Source organism: Epinephelus lanceolatus, chromosome 1, assembly GCF_041903045.1.
Source record: "Epinephelus lanceolatus isolate andai-2023 chromosome 1, ASM4190304v1, whole genome shotgun sequence".
NCBI classification, from domain to species: Eukaryota; Metazoa; Chordata; class Actinopteri; order Perciformes; family Serranidae; genus Epinephelus; species Epinephelus lanceolatus.
The window spans coordinates 36,805,609-36,824,793 of NC_135734.1; the positions used below are offsets into that span (position 1 = coordinate 36,805,609).

The following is a 19,185-nucleotide window of genomic DNA, read 5'->3' on the forward strand; positions in this document are numbered from 1 at the left end:
GAAGGACTCTGCTCCTTAAAGGGATAGTTCACTTCAAAATCATTACTACATATTGTTCCTCTTACCTGTAGTGTGGTTTATCAGTCTAGATTGATTTGGTGTGAGTTATGAGTGTTGGAGATATCAGCCATAAAGATCTCTGCCTTCTGTAAAATACAATGGGACTAGATGGCACTCAGCAATATCTCTTTCCAGAAACTGTGACCTGGTTACTCCACAAATCTTGTGAGTAGTTTTGTGTAGAAATGATTTTCTTTCTACCGTACAACACACATCAATAGAATCAACACGCAGAAGGAAGTGTGCATCTACTTACGGATGAGAGGCTTATGCTGGTGACAGTGTGAGATGTAACATTAATGTCCTCCTCAGCTAAGCTGTAAAGTTAACTAGCTCATTGGTGGCTAGATGAGCTAGCAGTAGATGCAAGCTTCCTTCTGCTAGGTGATATAATTGGCGGGTGTAATATAGTAACAAAAATAGTTCCTACATGAAACTGTTCACAACAAGGTCTGTGGATTATCTTGAATAACTGGGTCATGATTTCTGGAAAGAGACATTGCTGTTGAGTTTTTCAAATGTATTTTTTGGCACTTTGAGCTCCACAACTTATCTGTACAGTTGTGTAGTTTCATTCAGTGTTTCCCAACCTCAGGCTCGGACTCCAGTATGGGTCATAAAATAAATCTGTGGGGTCATGAGATTAGTAATTGGTTAGGAAAGAAAAAAAACTGCAGCATAAATCTGATTTCATTTTCTGGATTATTATTTTTATTGGGTGGTGGTGGGGGGTTATGTTAAATATGGAACCTTTTGAGGTCTTTAAAACTTACAGAAATCACTTCTGGTGGAAGAAAGACATCTGAAAAGCGACAAGATACCCCAGCTAGAGACTGCTTGTTTGAAAGAGGTCACAGGCCAAAACCATCGGGAACCACTGTTTTAATCTGTAACAATACATTTATTTTATAAGCTTATCAATTGTTCTTTTATGTAAAGTCCTAATATGAAAAGTAACTACAGCTGTCAGACAAATACAGTGGAGTAAAACTTTCACTGAAGTACAGTACTTGAATAAATGTAGTTCGTTTGTTAGTTTCCACCGCTGAATTTCACACTTGAGCACCCAGAAAATGTTTTATGTAACTGCCTCTTCTTGTCTATAATTAATACAGTAAATATAAAAAAAGATTTTCTGAGGGTTTGTCTGAGGCGCCGAACGTGTTTGGTCCAGCTCTGTTTCAGCTTTAGTTTGTGAAGTATTTGACCAAATATTTTATTTATTTCCCATTACTGTCATTTTCTACTTTAGAAGCAAGGGACTGTTCTTTACTTATCAGAGGAGGGGGGTGGCTGGGGTATGACTGCAGGAAAATACATGACCCTCCTTCCACCATAAATGAGTTATTAGATTTTAAAACATATTATTTGATGTTTGAGAGTTAAAAGTTAAAAATTAAAGACAAAATCCTGCAGTTAAAAGAAACACTTTCGTTTGTCACTCTGGTCGTGCTGCTGGTTAGTTTGTGCAGTTTATTTTTGGTCAAATTTTAAATGAGACGCAGAATAAAGTGATTTTGATGAAATATCACTATTTTTTGGCACATGATATGTTCAAGGACTGTCAGATATTTTAAAATCCAATGATAATTTCTGTTTTTACAGTTTCTGGTGTGATAAATGGTGTAAATTTGGTGATGTTTTTTATTGACAGATAACTGCAAATCATACAGAGTTACAATTGAAACAATACATTTCCTTCCATTTTATCTTGTCCTAACAAACATCCCTCCACATCTTTCACCGATCCCCTCCCGCCCTTACCTTGAAAGTCCATAGAGATACAGACTGAACAGTGCGTGAGAGTAAGTAACAGGTCTCTCCAGATCTGCAGGCAGTTTAGAGCTGGGGTCAGAGCATTCCTCCAACATGGTTGCGCCCTTATCCACAGTGGTGTGGTCAGCAGTAGCTGTTGTCGGTTTCTTTTGTAGTTCATGAGCCATTTGTTTCAAAACATTGAAGTCAAACAATCCCTAGTTGTTAAACAGAGTCCAGTCTCACTCCAAAGTTGTCAAAATCTGGTGCTGGGGCAGGTGACTTGTGGCGTCAGAAACCAACGTAAAAAACTATCCTTTAACTTTGGCATGATAAGCGGCCAGTTGCCGTTATAGTTTAACGGTGCCCGGTGGCGTCAGGGGGAAACTAAAGGACGAAAGTTAGGGCGGCAAACATCTGACTGGGGCTGGAGAGAGCAGTGGTGGATGGGTCCAACAAACATGGACTTTTACCCAAGAGAGCAGTGTTTCCGTAGGATTCTAAAACCAAACCCTGTTCTTTTTTCCAAAACCCAACCACGTGTTTGTTGTTGAAGGGAAAAAAAGGTCAATTCGCAGTGTTGTACCGTTTGTACGTTTATTTTGAAAGAAACTGTATGTAAATATTACATTTCCTGTGAAAAAGGAAGTGTATTTTGAAAGAAGACAATGCATGTAACAGGCAGAACTTGACACACTGTCCCAGAACGTACCTTGAAAGTCCATGACCAAACGTCAGTGCGTGACGAGGTCGGAGTGAGAATGTGTTGTTAAACAATACAAGTACTCGGTGATACATGACTCATATGCAAATAACTGATGATAAGTATTGAAAAAGCAGGTGAGCCTTTTGGTTGATTTTTTAAAAAGAAATCATGCCAGCATATCTTCCATAAAAATCAGTGGTAAAATAAATACAAAATAAAGTTGTAAGTCCCTCCCATGAGCCAAAATAAAAAACACAAGTACCTCTGCAGTGCTCACAAAATTGACATGCCTCCCCCTTTTCGCACCCCCACCTCCACCTCATGAATAACGAACAGTCCCTAACTCAATTTACTACTATTTAACCAACCACATAAACTGAGTTAATGCAGTTTGTAGCATAAAAACGCGAGAAGTAAATGGTCCTACATCACTGTCAGCTTAATGAAACACCCTGCTGTCCCGTTACTTGTGTGTGAGAGTAATAGGAGAGGGAGTGTTTCCCTGAGAGGCGACAGAGCAGACCAACCGGTGTCGGAGGGTGTGACCGAGCCCCAGCTGTGTGTCCGTATAAATACACTCTGTCCCGGCTTCAGTGTGTCTCCGCACCGGCAGCAGCTCCGTCTGGAAGGTCAAACACATCATGGCAGCGCCGAAGAAAGTCTGTGTGATCGGCTCTGGTAACTGGTGAGTTCAGGGGTGATGAGGTGTTTGATTAACTCTAATGCACTTTAGGATGTCTCTCAGCTCAGTGTTAGTACAGTCAGTGGTGCGTTGCAAAGTCTCCAGACACCATATTAGAGTCCACACACAGTGGGCCAGGAGACTTTTGTGTGTGTGAGAGTGAATGTTGTCAAAGAGTTGGTAAACTTTGCAGAAAGAAAACCGCTTCAGCCTTTTGTTAACAGCAGATAAATAATTCATAAAGTTAATAAGTCGCCTGCTGTCTTTTGCCAGACTGCAGAGTGGAGGTCCTGCTGAGACTGACTGTCTGTCTGACTGTCTGATGACCTTTGATGCTTCAACAGCCCAAAAATCTTTATTAAACAAGCAGCTCTTGACTTTTTCATATTCAGAGATATTTGTGCTGAATCAGCCTTCGTGTGGAGTTGATATCCCTCAGCCTGCGTGACATTTAGATTAGTCAGTGGAGGAAGAGGTATTCAGATACCTACTAAAGATACCCAGAGCAGCATTACCACAGTGTGCTAGTAACTGACCTGCATTCAAATTATACCTATTAGAGGAAGGAAGTATCACTATTATTGTAACTAAGTACATTCATTCAAGTACTGTACTTATGTACAATTTTGATGTGTTTGTACTTTACTTGAGTATTTCCATTTTATGCTTCTTTATATTTCTTCACTACATTTAAGAGGCCAGTTTATACCTTTTACTCCACTACATTTATTTTAAAGCTTTAGTTACTTTGCAGATTTAGATTATTAATACAAAATGTAAATCAGCTAATCAATCATGATGTAATATTACAGATTAAAGAACTCGGCAGGATATAAAATAGTCCACCTTTACCAGCTGGAACAACACACTCTCACCCCGACCTCGTCACATATCCATGTTTGGTCATGGACTTTCCACATCCACATATGACGTGCAAGGTACCCTGGGTGTGTTGGTTGTTGATGTTCTGGGACGCCGTGTTAAGCTCTGCCTGTTACATGCATTGTCTTCTTTCAAAGTACACTTCCTTTTTCACAGGAAGTTTACCGTTTACATACAGTTTCAAAATAAACGCGATATGTCGGAACAACACCTTGAATTCAACAAATGCACGTGGTTAGGTTTAGGAAAAAAGAACAAGGTTTGGCTTTAGAACCTTACGAATCTTACCGCTCTGTTGGGTTTAATTCGATGTTTGTTGTTTGTCCTGCCTGCCCAAATCGGACTTTCACTGCCTTAACCTTCATCCTTGTCCCACCGCATTTCCCCCTGATGTCGCCGGATGCAGTTAAACTATAATGGCAACTGGCTGTGTATCATGTCGACGTTAAAGGACGCCTTTTTTCCTTGGTTTTTGATGCTGCAAGTCACTGCCCGAGCGCCAGATTTCAACAACTTCGGAGTGAAACAGTGCTTGCTGCAACATGATTCTGAAATTAGCCATTCTGCACAGTGACTACTTTTCAGGGGCGTAAATGTAAGCAGTGCAGGCAGTGCGGTTGCGCTGGTGCCCGTGGGGTGGAGGGGCCCGACTGCCACCTGGAAATACACCCATACTCAAAGAAGAACTCACGTTAAATCAAAAATGGTGCGATTTTTGATATATGTCTTCAAAAAGATAAACCCATCTCCACCATGTTTTTCTGTTTTTGTAACATAGTATCAATCAATAACAAATGATATGCTAACTCTACATAAACTATAAAAAACTATGTAGTTAAACTAATAATTTACTATTGTCTTCTGTAGTTGTTGTCAGATACAGATGTGTAAATATGGTTGCTAGGTAATATGTATGTTGACGTTGTCCAGTATCAGGTCTCTGTTTGATCCTGTAACGAAACGAGACAATTCACAGAAGCTAGTTTAGGTGCAAAATCTCTCAAGACTGACCAGCTGGGTGCATCAGCAAGTGGATATAACATAAAAGTGTCGGTAAGACACACTGTTGGGAAAATATATATATGCCTGAAACTCTGTCTGTGTGTGTGTGCTTCATAGCTATTAACTAGGGCACACTAGGGCCCATCATAACTACCTTACACTACTGGTACTTTTGGTAGTTTAGGTACATTTTAATGCCAATACGTTTGTACTTTTAGTTAAGTAAGATTTTGTATTTTGGCTTTTACTTGTGATAAAGTATTTTACACTGAAGTTTTGCTACTTTTACTGCTGTCAAAAGTTGGAGTACATCTTCCACCACTGATTATTAGCATCATGTAACTCAAGACTTGGAGGTAAAAGTACTCATGATGTCATGTAGTTATTATATAAGTTACTATAGTGGAGCTGATGTGTATAGTAGCATATATACATTGGAAACACTCAAGCAAAGTACAAGTACTTTAAAACTATAATGTGTTTGATATAAATCAGTTGTAAAAGGACAAACATTGAATTGATCTCTGCCAATACACGCCAACTTACTGATACTTAATACTGATATATGATCTTTTAAAAGGGATTCTCGCAGCCCTCAGTCTGTGTTATGTTGATATTCAGTGGTAAAGCTTTAAATAAGACACTCCTCATGGTTAAATAATGCCCTCCTGGTATTCTGTTTTTTCACCTGTAGTGTTATTCTTGTCTGGGAAAGCATCTGAAAACTATTCAAGTCACGTGACACCATAGTCACAAGTGGCACAGGATGTTTGTTCACCATTAGGAAATACACCACTGTACGAACTATAAGAAAATAGCTGTTAAATATCTAAAATCATCTTTTTTATTATTTTAAAAGTGTAATATCTCCTTAATACAAGCAATAATTAAAGAACAATGAGCAATGAACATTTTCTAATCTAAAAATACACATCAATAAAAAGTCAGTAGTCATGTACAGTACAGGCCAAAAGTTTGGACACACCTTCTCATTCAATGCGTTTTCTTTATTTTCATGACTATTTACATTGTAGATTCTCACTGAAGGCATCAAAACTATGAATGAACACATGTGGAGTTATGTACTTAACAAAAAAAGGTGAAATAACTGAAAACATGTTTTATATTCTAGTTTCTTCAAAATAGCCACCCTTTGCTCTGATTACTGCTTTGCACACTCTTGGCATTCTCTCGATGAGCTTCAAGAGGTAGTCACCTGAAATGGTTTCCACTTCACAGGTGTGCCTTATCAGGGTTAATTAGTGGAATTTCTTGCTTTATCAATGGGGTTGGGACCATCAGTTGTGTTGTGCAGAAGTCAGGTTAATACACAGCCAACAGCCCTATTGGACAACTGTTAAAATTCATATTATGGCAAGAACCAATCAGCTAACTAAAGAAAAACGAGTGGCCATCATTACTTTAAGAAATGAAGGTCAGTCAGTCCAGAAAATTGCAAAACTTTAAATGTGTCCCCAAGTGGAGTCGCAAAAACCATCAAGCGCTACAACGAAACTGGCACACATGAGGACCGACCCAGGAAAGGAAGACCAAGAGTCACCTCTGCTTCTGAGGATAAGTTCATCCGAGTCACCAGCCTCAGAAATCACAAGTTAACAGCAGCTCAGATCAGAGACCAGATGAATGCCACACAGAGTTCTAGCAGCAGACCCATCTCTAGAACAACTGTTAAGAGGAGACTGCGCGAATCAGGCCTTCATGGTCAAATAGCTGCTAGGAAACCACTGCTAAGGAGAGGCAACAAGCAGAAGAGATTTGTTTGGGCCAAGAAACACAAGGAATGGATATTAGACCAGTGGAAATCTGTGCTTTGGTCTGATGAGTCCAAATTTGAGATCTTTGGTTCCAACCGCTGTGTCTTTGTGAGACGCAGAAAAGGTGAACGGATGGATTCCACATGCCTGGTTCCCACTGTGAAGCATGGAGGAGGAGGTGTGATGGTGTGGGGGTGTTTTGCTGGTGACACTGTTGGGGATTTATTCAAAATTGAAGGCACACTGAACCAGCATGGCTACCACAGCATCCTGCAGCGACATGCCATCCCATCCGGTTTGCGTTTAGTTGGACGATCATTTATTTTTCAACAGGACAATGACCCCAAACACACCTCCAGGCTGTGTAAGGGCTATTTGACCAAGAAGGAGAGTGATGGAGTGCTGCGGCAGATGACCTGGCCTCCACAGTCACCGGACCTGAACCCAATCGAGATGGTTTGGGGTGAGCTGGACCGCAGAGTGAAGGCAAAGGGGCCAACAAGTGCTAAACACCTCTGGGAACTCCTTCAAGACTGTTGGAAAACCATTTCAGGTGACTACCTCTTGAAGCTCATGGAGAGAATGCCAAGAGTGTGCAAAGCAGTAATCAGAGCAAAGGGTGGCTATTTTGAAGAAACTAGAATATAAAACATGTTTTCAGTTATTTCACCTTTTTTTGTTAAGTACATAACTCCACATGTGTTCATTCATAGTTTTGATGCCTTCAGTGAGAATCTACAATGTAAATAGTCATGAAAATAAAGAAAACGCATTGAATGAGAAGGTGTGTCCAAACTTTTGGCCTGTACTGTATATCACAATTTTTGATCATTTTTTCTTTCAATATCACTGCAGCTGCACATCAAAGTATGAGACCTATTGAAATGTATTAATTTATTTGTTTGTTTGATAGGGATAGAGCACGTTAATGAACATCAGTGGGCAAGAATACTACTAGAAATCACAAAAAGAACATTTAACCCTTTTTGGGAAACAGTAAGTTCAACCAGCTGCTGTCTCTGCTCCAGGATGCTCAGTGTGTGTCTCTGTGTCCACAGGGGCTCTGCCATTGCCAAGATTGTGGGTGCCAACGCAGCCAAGTATGACACGTTTGACACCACGGTGAACATGTGGGTGTTCGAGGAAACGGTGAACGGCCGTAAACTCACAGAAATCATCAACACAGACCATGAAAACGTGAAATACCTGCCCGGCCACAAGCTGCCCCCCAATGTGGTGAGTATGGAAACACTCTCTGATGACAGTTTGGTGTTGCTGTGTGGTTTTAGCTTCAACATGTTTCCTCTCTCCTCGTCAGCATGCTGTTCCAGACTTGGTTGAGTCCGTGAAGGGAGCCGACATTCTGATCTTCGTGGTCCCTCACCAGTTCATCATAAGGGTGTGCGACACCATTAAAGACCACATCAAGAAGGATGCTGTAGGAATGTCTCTCATCAAGGTAGTATTTGTCTTAATACCTTCTATCGATGATACAGGAATTACACAATGCACTTAAGAATTGGAAGTAATGATGCACCATGTGTTGATTTTGTGGTTATCCGTCTCCTCTAGGGTGTCGATGCGGGTCCAGAGGGTCTGAAGCTGATCTCAGAGGTCATCCGAGGGAAGCTGGGCATCACCATGACGGTCCTCATGGGAGCAAACATTGCCAACGAGGTCGCTGAGGAAAAGTTCTGTGAAACAACCATCGGTATGGAGGATAGATGGACACTTGACAAGTCTGATTCTGGAGTTAGACGTCTACAGTTAAGGGCACAAAATGACTTTCTATGAAAGTAAAGCACGATAATGTTTTGAATGTGTAAATGGATGGATTAAAAATAAGTAATCTAATTTTTCTCTAGATGTAAACAGCAAATTTGAGTGAGGCTCCAGCTGCAGTTAAAGGGATAGTGCACCCAAAAATGAAAATTCAGCCATTATCTTCTCACCCATATGCCGACGGAGGCCCTGGTGAAGTTTTAGAGTCCGCACATCCCTTGCGGAGATCGGCCGGGGGAGCGGCCAACACACCTAATGGCTGACGGCGCCCCAGACTAACGTCCAAGAACACAAAATTGAATCCACAAAGTATCTCCATACTGCTCATCCGTAGTGATCCAAGTGTCCTGAAGCCCCAACATAAAAAGTTGTTTCAAAAAACGTCATATGAACTCCGTTTTTAGCCTCACTGTAGCCTGTAGCTCTGACTGCTTCTCTGTGCTCTGCGCTTTTTATAACTTGTATTTATTTGTTAAAACAAGGTGTCTAAAAGTTACTCAGCTATTAAGGTAACGTTAGCATAGCATTAGCTCACTAACTGTGTTAATATTAGCTTCGACTTACTGATCTTTGTGCAACGTCAAATGTCGAACAGGTTGGAAGTTGTTGCGTTTCAATCTATAATTTTCGACCTGCACATTTTGTTTACCGCAATTTGTTCTTTGTTGACCACTGTATAGTTTTTGTAGGCAAACAAAGTTATCATTGGTATGAGTTTTTCCAACTGGCGCTCGGTACTGCAACGTTAGCTCGTAATGGTTCTCTCCTGCAATTTGATTGGATGCAGTCGGACTGGTTCAAACAAAGTGGATGTGGAGTTAAGTGTTGCTTGCTGGGAAAGAATAACATTAATATAAGTTGACTCAAGACATGAAGGAAAATTATGTGATTCGTAGCACACTTTTTAAATAACATACTTGCGGGAAGGCATCAAGTACGTCCAAATCAAAAGGCTCAGGTTCAAGTGAAACCATGTGTCATTGGTGCTAAAGTCCAAGTCGAGTTGTGAGTCTTTTTGTCAAGCTAAGTCAAGTTAATCAAATCTGTGATATGAGTTTGACTTAAGTCCAAGTCAAGTGACTGGAGTCCACACATCTGCTGTCAAACCCTAGATTTTGTCTTCCCATGTCATATCGGCCACACAGACATCTTGTATATCATCCATTAATTTATTGAAAGTGAAAGATTGTGTCATGCTCTGTTCCTCTGTTTAAAACATGTTATGATGTAAAGCCCCATAAGCACATGTATACACATACTTCGGAGACATTTTGTTTTATTTGTATTGAAATCTGTGGTATTTATACAGAGCTTTATGTCGAAAGGCTTTGACAGAATGATAGTTGCATATTTATATACAGTATACATTTCTAAAGTGCTGCACTGTGTAAACCAGTGATGACGTATGTGTTATTTTTGGACACAGGCTGCAAAGACAAGGCTCATGGGCCCATGCTGAAGGAGCTGATGCAAACCACCAACTTCCGTGTGACTGTGGTGGAGGAGTCTGATGTTGTGGAGATCTGTGGGGCGCTCAAGGTCGGCTTTTCTCCTCCTTTGAAAACACATTTCACTTCTTTATTATCACAACCTTGTACAAGAAATTTCAATGTCACGCCTGTGCTAAAGCTCGTAAGAGAACACTTTTACAAGGTTGAAGAGTGCATTAAAAGTTATGAGAGTAAAAATATGGTCAAAAGAAGTCAGTTTTACTAAAATGTTTTTGCAGTTTGAGATCTGCTGATATTTGTCTTCAGATTCACTTTTGTAATCATCAGACATCTTTTTAAAAAGCTAACAGGCTGGTCAACACATTTAAGAGATATGTCTGCTTCAAGATTCAGAATTGGTCCAATAAACCCGATATAAATGTTCTAATATATCCCTTATAATCTTATTTTGTTTTTAATTATTTGGGAATTTTTTGATGTGGAAATCTATTTGGAGGCATTCCTTTCTCGTCTAAGCAGTGACATTCCTCACATGCACGAGTACTTACCCCAACGTGTAAAAAGTGCAACACAATAACAGCAGCATCTCCTCTTTCCTGTCGCTGCAGAACATTGTAGCAGTGGGAGCGGGTTTCTGCGATGGCCTGGGATTCGGCGACAACACCAAGGCGGCAGTGATTCGTCTCGGCCTGATGGAGATGATCGCCTTCGCCAGGGTCTTCTGCACAGACTGCCACGTCTCTCCTGCCACCTTCCTGGAGAGCTGCGGCATCGCTGACCTCATCACAACCTGCTATGGTGGACGCAACCGCAAGATTGGGGAGGCTTTCGCCAAAACAGGCAAAGTATGAGGACCAGTCTCTGTCTCAGATAATCCCTATCACTCCTTAAAAGCCATCATAAGGTAACATCAAACACAGAAGCTGCACCAAACACCAAACACCACCTCTGAACTCTTTGTTTTAGACCATTGAGCAGTTGGAGAACGAGCTGCTGAACGGTCAGAAGCTTCAGGGTCCAGCGACTGCAGCTGAGGTCCACCAAATCTTGAAACAGAAGAACATGGTGGAAAAGTAAGTTTGTCTCATGTTTTACAACAAGGATGTAAATCACAAGGTGGCTTGTTTGGACATTTACCATTCCTACACTTACTGATACATGTTGGTTTCACTGAGTGCATATGAATCAGGATTCATCTTAGGTATCTATACAAAATAAGATTTAATTGTGATCGCATCATGTCCTGCAAAAATGAACATGGTATTTGAAAATGTGCCAATGAGCTTTCTTGCCGAGAGCTACATCAGAACACTGGTGCCACTCTCGTGTTTTGTATGTTAAATATGAGGCCACAAAAAAATCTGCCTTCCAGCACCTCTAAAACTCAGAAAATACCATGGTATATCTTGCATGTTCATTTCATACAAAATATTTAAGTGTAAAAGCGACAAATTGGGGTTTTATGAGGAGCTATGTGCTTGTTGTCATTGTGAGGTTGCCAGGCAACAGTCTGTTCTCATTCCCATGCATCAAATACTGACACATTTAACACCCTTCGGCATGTGACACCAACGCCGGTGACAATCTTTGGCGTCTCAGTGAGTTGCACAGGGCTTCCATGTCATTCTAGTGTAAACACATCAGTGATGATATTTGATGCTCGGAGCAACTGGCGTAGTAATAAAGACAAAACATGTCTGTGTAGGGTGAGTGGGAGGGGAGATAGAAGAGTCAAACCATTACAGACTTTCAGCCAGGAGACCACCGTTTGTGTCCCACGTAAAACCAAAACCCAGTGCTGTTTAAAATAATGTTACGTAATTTACGATCATCCGTGACGTACTTACATCACTCACCTGATCCATTTATGACACATTACGAGCTTATTTTAACTCAAAACATGACGTTTTTTTATAAACATTACTAAGTAGTTTTGTTGCCTAAATCGCAACTGATTGGCAATGTTAAGCACATGGTACAATAAGTTTCACCCAGGAGACCGCTGTGCGTCACATACAGACGTTAAAGCATGTGTCTCAATGAGACATGATAGGGTACGGCGTGAGTATCGTGTGAAAAATTGTCTGCATTTGATGACGTTGGATGCTAACGTGTTGTAGGCAACCAGCAAAGAGTTCAGGAAGTCTTCATAAAACCACAACTTATCACTTATACACTTTTTTTGAAGAGATTAAACAAACAAGATATAATGTGATTATTAATTAACTCAAGAGCTGCTGCTAGTTGGATTTTGTTACCTTTGCACAGAGCCATGCTAGCAGTCTCCCCCTGTTTCCAGTCTTTATGCTAAGCTAAGCTAAGCTAAGCTAAGATAAGATAATCTGCTGGCTCTAGCAGGGTCTGGTCTTTTTTATCAGAGGAGGGGGTTGCTGGGATGTGACTCGTTTGGTTTTTTGTTTTGTTTTGTTTTGTTTTTTGACCCTCCCTGAAGCTACAAATATTTTTTACTTGAGTCTCCCTGAGTGACTGAGGGAAAATGCACGACCCTCCCTCCACCATAAATTAGATAGCCTATTTGATTTTTTAAACTTACCCTTTGAAATTTGAAGGTAAAGAGTTGAAGACGAAATCCTGAAGTTGAAAAAAGCCTCAGTTTTTCACCTGTCATGCATGCTTGTTATTGTAAATGCTTAATCCATGGCAAAATTTTATATAGAATGAAACGTCACTATTTTAAGCATAGATATGGTTGTGTTTTTTCTGACAGAAGCGACTGTCCCACATAATGTGTTCAAGGACTGTCTGAAATATTAAAATCCAAAGATAATCTCTGTTTTTTACAGTTTGTGGCCAGCGGGTTTGTAGGGCTTCTTTAAAAATCGCCGATAGAATAAATACAAAATACTATGTGAAGTGCTGTAAAGCTTAGTTTACTTAATAGCGACAATTTATAACTCGAAGGATTCACACACAAAGCATTTGTCTTTTTCTAGACACATTTTCCCCACAAATACAACATGCTAATGTTATTAGCGCAAGCCTATGGCATTTTACATTGTATAAATTAGCCTAGTGACTAGCAGAGATTTCCTTTACTCATATGAAGCCAGGATAAATCACACACAAGACTTAAAATACTTTTTTGTGGGGGTTTTATTGTCTTCACAATGTTTTGTTTCTTATCTGTGAAATTAAAATAAATAAAAGCTTCATTACCACTGAGGGAAATGGTTTCAGCTAACAGAAATAGGTGTCGCCGCGATGTGTAGTTACATTTCTGGGCAGGTGCACATCAGGTTATGGCGTAGGCTCTACGTCAACTCAGAGCCTTCACTATAGGTACAGCGATGATTCAACGCACAAGTATAACTCCAGCTTTAGCCAACAGACATGAGAGTGGTACCAGTCTTTCTATTTAACCCCCAAAATGTGAAACTATTCCTTTAATAATGTCTCAAATCATTCTCTCACCTCTGCAGGTTTCCTCTTTTCACTGCTGTTCAGCAGATCTGCTTCAACGGCCACCCAGTCACAGAGTTCATCAGCTGTTTGCAGAACCACCCAGAGCACATGTAAAGGACTAAATGCATGGGTGGAAGCTGAGAAAGGACTTTTACACTAGAACTACTGTATAACCCAGGTGATTGTAGGGGGTGAAGGTTAGGACTACTTTCTTGTTTGAAACTCAAACAGAAAAGAAAACAATGGAGCAGAGTTGCCCTCCTTACCTGAGCTGCTGTTTACCTGCTTCTGTTACACTACTGAGAGAGGCATAACCTCTGTTTCCACCTGATTAGAAACATACATGACTTAAACAGTTGCATAAGTCTTAAAATCTTAAGAATTTACTTACACAATACTTAAACCCCGACCTGAATATTATGAAATGTTACATCATTTCTCTGTTAAAGTGCCTCAACGTGCCTTTTCTCTGACATTTGTGTTCCAACGGTAAACAAAGCGCTGAACACACAACAGACACCACTCCCACTGTGTTGTTTTTTTCCTCTTTCTGGACTTCTTATGATGATTTATTTTGGAATAAATTATTGACTTCATGTTCATGTCTAATGTTTTCTTTTTAACGTGTGGGTATCTGCCTGCAGTATACACTCTCACACACTCTGCAGCAGCCTCACTGTAACCTGACCTGAGCTCAGCCTGGCTGCCACTCTAAACTCTTCACCTTTACCATTTTCTAGAGCGTCCTCTTCAACCTTTCGTTAAAGCGCACATCTTGCCTCGGGCCTCAGAAGTGATGGCTGTGTTGTTTAGTGTGGATTTTTCATGGTAATTGATTCAGTGCGATTATGAATGCTTTCATAGTCAAACTTTTATTGTGTTTTTCAACCCACTTGATTAACAAGTTTGTTTTGTATTCTTTTGATTAATTCAGAAACATCTCTGGAGATGTAATTGCTCTCTGGATTCTATTAAATTGCAAGAAACCAATGTGTGCTCATTAACGGCCATCTGTCCGTCACCATATGCCAGAGTATCCCGTCAATGCTCAGTCCCTGCAAGTCACTTTGGATAAGACTTTTGGCGAAAGGCAGCAGGAAAGGTAGCCTATTTGTTCTGGCCTTGAGGTGGTATTACATACCCTGCTGTGCCAATGTTGTAACTGATAAAACACTCAGAAATCCTCCCCATGTATGCTCTTTGATCCAACAAATATGTTATTTTTTGGCTGCTCTATTGCTCAGCTATGTCGTGTACCGTAAAGTACCATCATTTGCTGCTTGTTTAAAATTGGATTCCCCTGCTGAAACCCCTTGCATAGTTATTGAGTCAACCGGCCTGTGAGATTTCTAATTATAACATGCTCCAAGGGAGTAAAAGTCCATCTATAATTAGACAGAGCTGCAGCTGCCCCATCGCTGCTTAACAACACAGAATTTTTTTGAAATACTATCCCATTGTGGTGCCATTAAAATCATTACTCGACTGTCATATTTCATCTCTATTTCAAATATTTCACATCTTAAAGCAACACTTATAAATACCATATAAGGGGGTGCCATCTATGTCTGAGCCCTTACAAGAATAACTAACCCTATGCTTGTATAGGTCAAGATGTTACATAATATTCCTCAACAATCTGTAGTTGTAATACATGCATTGAACACTTGGGTGTGCCATCACATCAATCACAAGCCCGTCACTCCTGTCAGAGTTATCTACCTTTGATACGGCACCTTCACAGATAACCTATCAGTCTGACCGGAAGCTGTAAAGTCTCCCAAGGTATAGTAAGGTATCATAACTCAAACATTAAAAGTATCTGACCACAGTGTGGCTCTAACGGAGGAAACAGCAGGGATGGATGCCATACATGCATGGCACCCATCCCTCCGGTGAAGGAGGAGGGACTCGCCTTACTTCCTCAATTCCAGTTCTCATCTCAGGGCGGCAGCCAAGGTGTGTCAAGCTGAGCGGTGACAGCCACTGGAGACAGGAAGCTGCGCTGCTTTACCTTCACAATTAGAAAGTAAAAGGTGTGAGATAATAAGGAAGCGCTGGTCAAGTCCAATCTCAGGTTGTTGATTGACTTGCAGCAGTGGCGCACTCAGAAATTTCTCATGGGGGTGGTCAGATGGGGGCCATTGGAAGTCTTGTGGCCCGGGGCACACCACAACCAGAGGCCGTAATTATGCTTCAGGAATTCCAAGCTGCTGTGGTATTTGAGCTAATTAAAACTATGTCAACATGGAGAGTTAAGGAATCAGCTATTGATATACTTCGGTTTCTAATTTTACATTTTGGATTCTAATTATTCACAGTTAGCGTTCTGCGCTCCACAACAACACCTGTTAGGTGATTTATTGTTCTTTAAATAGGCTGGTTGTCTTTTTCCTTAAAAGACAAACGTAGAGCTTTAATTGAAGTAGGCTAGTACATTGATTATAAGGAACGAAACATTTACTGGGAGCAAGCCGTTTCAAGTTTAAGGGAGACTTGTGGATACTCATGGAACCCATTTTCAATTAGATATCTTGACTTGAAAGTTCAATGGACTCCTTTGAAAATAGCCATGCCATGTTCCTTTGCCAAAATTTAGCCTTAATTTGAAGCATGTTTTTTTTTTTAGCCCCCTCCCTGACAGGCTATGCCAACATGGTACCAATTGATGCAAATTTTTGCATTGCAGTACTCGCTTGAGTTTGAATGCTAGAATATTTTGTGATGACTCGCGTGTAAATACACTTCAAATGTGCGTGAAATTGCTGAATTAACTTGATACCCGTTCCCGGGTCAGTGCTGGTTGGCTATTGCGGTGCAAAATGGTTGCTAGAGTTCATATTTTTTAACTCTTTGCGAATAAGCGTATGACGCGAAATCACACAAGGCCTACTTGCTTCATTTGCGCCCCTTCATTTTGCGTATTTTGCGTCATTTGCGTTGGGTCCATTGCATCCATCGGCCAGCCCAGCTAGAACTCATGTCTAATCGCATCTTCACATTGACTTTACATGTAATTCACTCGCGTAAATTGTTTTATTTCTAGCCCAGTGCGAACTCAACATTACATTGTAAGATATTGTATCAGGAGGGCCGTGGGTTCACCCCCCCTCGGAGGTGCCACTGAATTGCAAGTCAAACCTGTGCGTCTTTCCGGTCTGTCAGTTAATAAGTGCCACTGCCAAACTACATCAAATACTTATTTTTGTGTCGTGGAAACAGTTGATTAAAAAAGAGTTCAAGTGTTTGGCCCTCATGTTACAACTTATAAATGGCATTTTCCAAACCCAATCTCAACTTTTCTCTGCTGTCTTCGGCTATTGTCAAAACTAATATTGTTAAAACCCTGGCTGAACAGAAAAAGGTAATATTTATCGAACCTAAATATAAATTTAAGTAATTTTGCTTCCTAACGTCTAACTCGTCTAACAAAATCGACCGTTGACCGTTTGGACTCTTATTTTGAAAACCTGCACCGGAAGTGTCTGGTCTCCTCCGCACTGATGCGGTAAAGTTGAGTGAGACAACTCATCTTACAAGTGGCCCGCGGTGAAGAGAGGCTTTCCTCAAGTTTTATACATCCTTTTCTTTCGGATAATAAACTAATTGAATCTAACCGTCCGGGGCCCGGGACACCGAGAAAATGGCTGCTCTTTCAGCCTGGTTCTGGAACGAGAGGTTTTGGCTCCCACACAACGTAACCTGGGCGGATCTGGCAGACCCAGCTCCCGGGGTGGAGTACCCCAAAGCTGGACACTTGTTTACTGCCCTGCCGCTCGCTTTGGGGATATTCGCCGTCAGGATACTCTTCGAAAGGTGCGTGTGCTCTCCACCCATGTCGGGTGCTTTCTTGTGAGGGAGGGGGGGATTTCCTTAAACTACTTTCATCGGAGGTTTCTCCTCAAAAATGGAGTGATGTCAAACACCAACATGTCCTTATTGTCATTGGTTCGGCCCACTAAATACTAACTAAACTTTAATTTTCTTTCTCCTGAACTTTTAAAGACAAACGTTTGGTCAGAATTACCGTTGGGAGCCATCTTCAGGTGCATGCAACACCTTTTACTGTGCCGGGGCACCCCTTCCCAAAACACTTGTCATCATGGTGTGGCTAACGTTAATTTACCCCCACACTAACTTTGGTTTGGCAATCATTGACACTAACGTTGAGCAATCTGATTATGTGTCTTGAGCTGCCCTTAACTGATGCATGTATGATAGGGAGTGCTGCCACTGCCACTGCCCTGTCAGCCCGCTGCTTCTGTCACATTGCACCATCTCCTTATCACACACAGGATCAAGGCATCCATCCAGTCCTGTGCAAACTAAGCTGTGTTCAGAGGTGGGGAAGGCAGCAGTGTCATAATATGGCACTCAACGACACACACAGACAGACATGGATTGATGGTATAATACTTGGATGCCAGCCATGTCTATACACAACCAAGTTAAGGTGTCTGAAAGTATGTTGAGGATTTTGTCATTCATTTGCCCCTTGTTGCAAAGCTGAGATGTTGTGGAGTTACCTTACTACTGACCTTACCCTCTTCTGCATATAAAGATAAGACAAATCCAAGCTTACGTCTGAAATACAGATAAGAGGGGAAAGAATTACTCAGCAGTTTTAGGTGGGTCAGTCTGGTGAGTTTCTCATTTGATTCACAGAATGTAGGACTCTTGTTGGAATAGCTAAACCTACTTCTTCTTCTTCTTCTTCTTCTTCTTCATTGTGTACTGACACTGAAAGTGGCAGCAGGAAAATTACATTCTCTCATTTGTTGACTGCAGCTTAATTAGTGTACTGAATGCCCTGATACATCGGTTTCACTATTTGTTGAGCCATTGATGCCTCCAGGGAGGTTTTGCCTTTATGTGCAGCGTCAAGATAAAAGTGTTGAATTGAATCCAGTGAAATGAGCATTACGGCAGGCTGTATATGAAAATGCCAGATAAGGACCTTTGGAGTATTGCTGTTGAATACTCTTAGCCTTTTTATTCTTTTATTGCTTTAGTAAAACATTGCTATAGCATTTTGTTTGCACAGTGTTGAAGCCATCTGAGGTCAGGTGTAGGGCTGCGGTGTATGGAGAAACATTTGAGCTATGCAGTAGTCGCTGGATATCTCAGAAGATATATGAGAGTGCAATTGTAGTTAGTGTTGGGCAACATGACATATACTAAGAGATGATTTTGTCATACTGTATATTGTTTTAATACCTCTGTTAGTTTAGCATTAGTGTAATGAAGTACCTTGATTTGTCAGGTTTTTACAAGATTAACAGAAAACACAACTGGTTATCAGACGACTCTGACTCTAAAAAAAGTTGGGACACTGTAAAATGTAAATAAAAACAGAATGCAATGATTTGCACATCCTTTTCCACATATATTTAATTGAATACAGTACAAATACCAGATGTGTAATGTTCAAACTTTATTGTTTTTTGTAAATGTACGCTCATTCTGAATTTGATGCCTGCAACATGATTCAAAAAAGTTGGGACATGGGTATGTTAACCGTGTGTTAACTGTGTTTCGTCACCTTTGCTTTTAACAACACTAAGGATACTAAAGTTTTTACATTTAAAAAGTGAAATTTCTTTCTCGAGATTCTCAAGCGGTCAAAAGGCTATGATGTAAAGGCTATGTCTGTGTGGAAGAGTGGTC

The 19,185-nt window shown here is 40.8% G+C and overlaps 2 protein-coding genes across 2 annotated transcripts in view; both read left to right on the forward strand.

Annotated features, from left to right (window-relative positions):
- The first annotated feature begins 3,048 nt into the window (after positions 1-3,048).
- On the forward strand, positions 3,049-14,114 carry gpd1b (glycerol-3-phosphate dehydrogenase 1b). Its single transcript, XM_033625574.2, has 8 exons — positions 3,049-3,206; positions 7,921-8,098; positions 8,181-8,321; positions 8,435-8,573; positions 10,071-10,183; positions 10,704-10,940; positions 11,062-11,168; positions 13,536-14,114. The coding sequence occupies exons 1-8, from the start codon at positions 3,163-3,165 to the stop codon at positions 13,630-13,632; spliced, it is 1,056 nt and encodes a 351-aa protein (XP_033481465.1). The 5' UTR covers positions 3,049-3,162; the 3' UTR covers positions 13,633-14,114.
- Positions 14,115-17,022: 2,908 nt separating this feature from the next.
- The window catches only part of cers5 (ceramide synthase 5), a 36,956-nt gene continuing 34,793 nt past the window's right edge, over positions 17,023-19,185 (forward strand). The window contains exon 1 of the mRNA XM_033627159.2: positions 17,023-17,334. Within this exon, the coding sequence (XP_033483050.2) occupies positions 17,162-17,334 (173 nt within the window). The 5' untranslated portion in view covers positions 17,023-17,161. The remainder of the gene's footprint in view (positions 17,335-19,185) is intronic.

Coding starts and splice junctions, on each gene's coding strand:
- gpd1b (XM_033625574.2), top strand. CDS start 3,163: ATGGCAGCGCCGAAGAAAGTCTGTGTGATCGGCTCTGGTAACTG. Junction 3,207..7,920: donor GTGATCGGCTCTGGTAACTG/GTGAGTTCAGGG, acceptor CTGTGTCCACAG/GGGCTCTGCCATTGCCAAGA. Junction 11,169..13,535: donor CAGAAGAACATGGTGGAAAA/GTAAGTTTGTCT, acceptor TCACCTCTGCAG/GTTTCCTCTTTTCACTGCTG.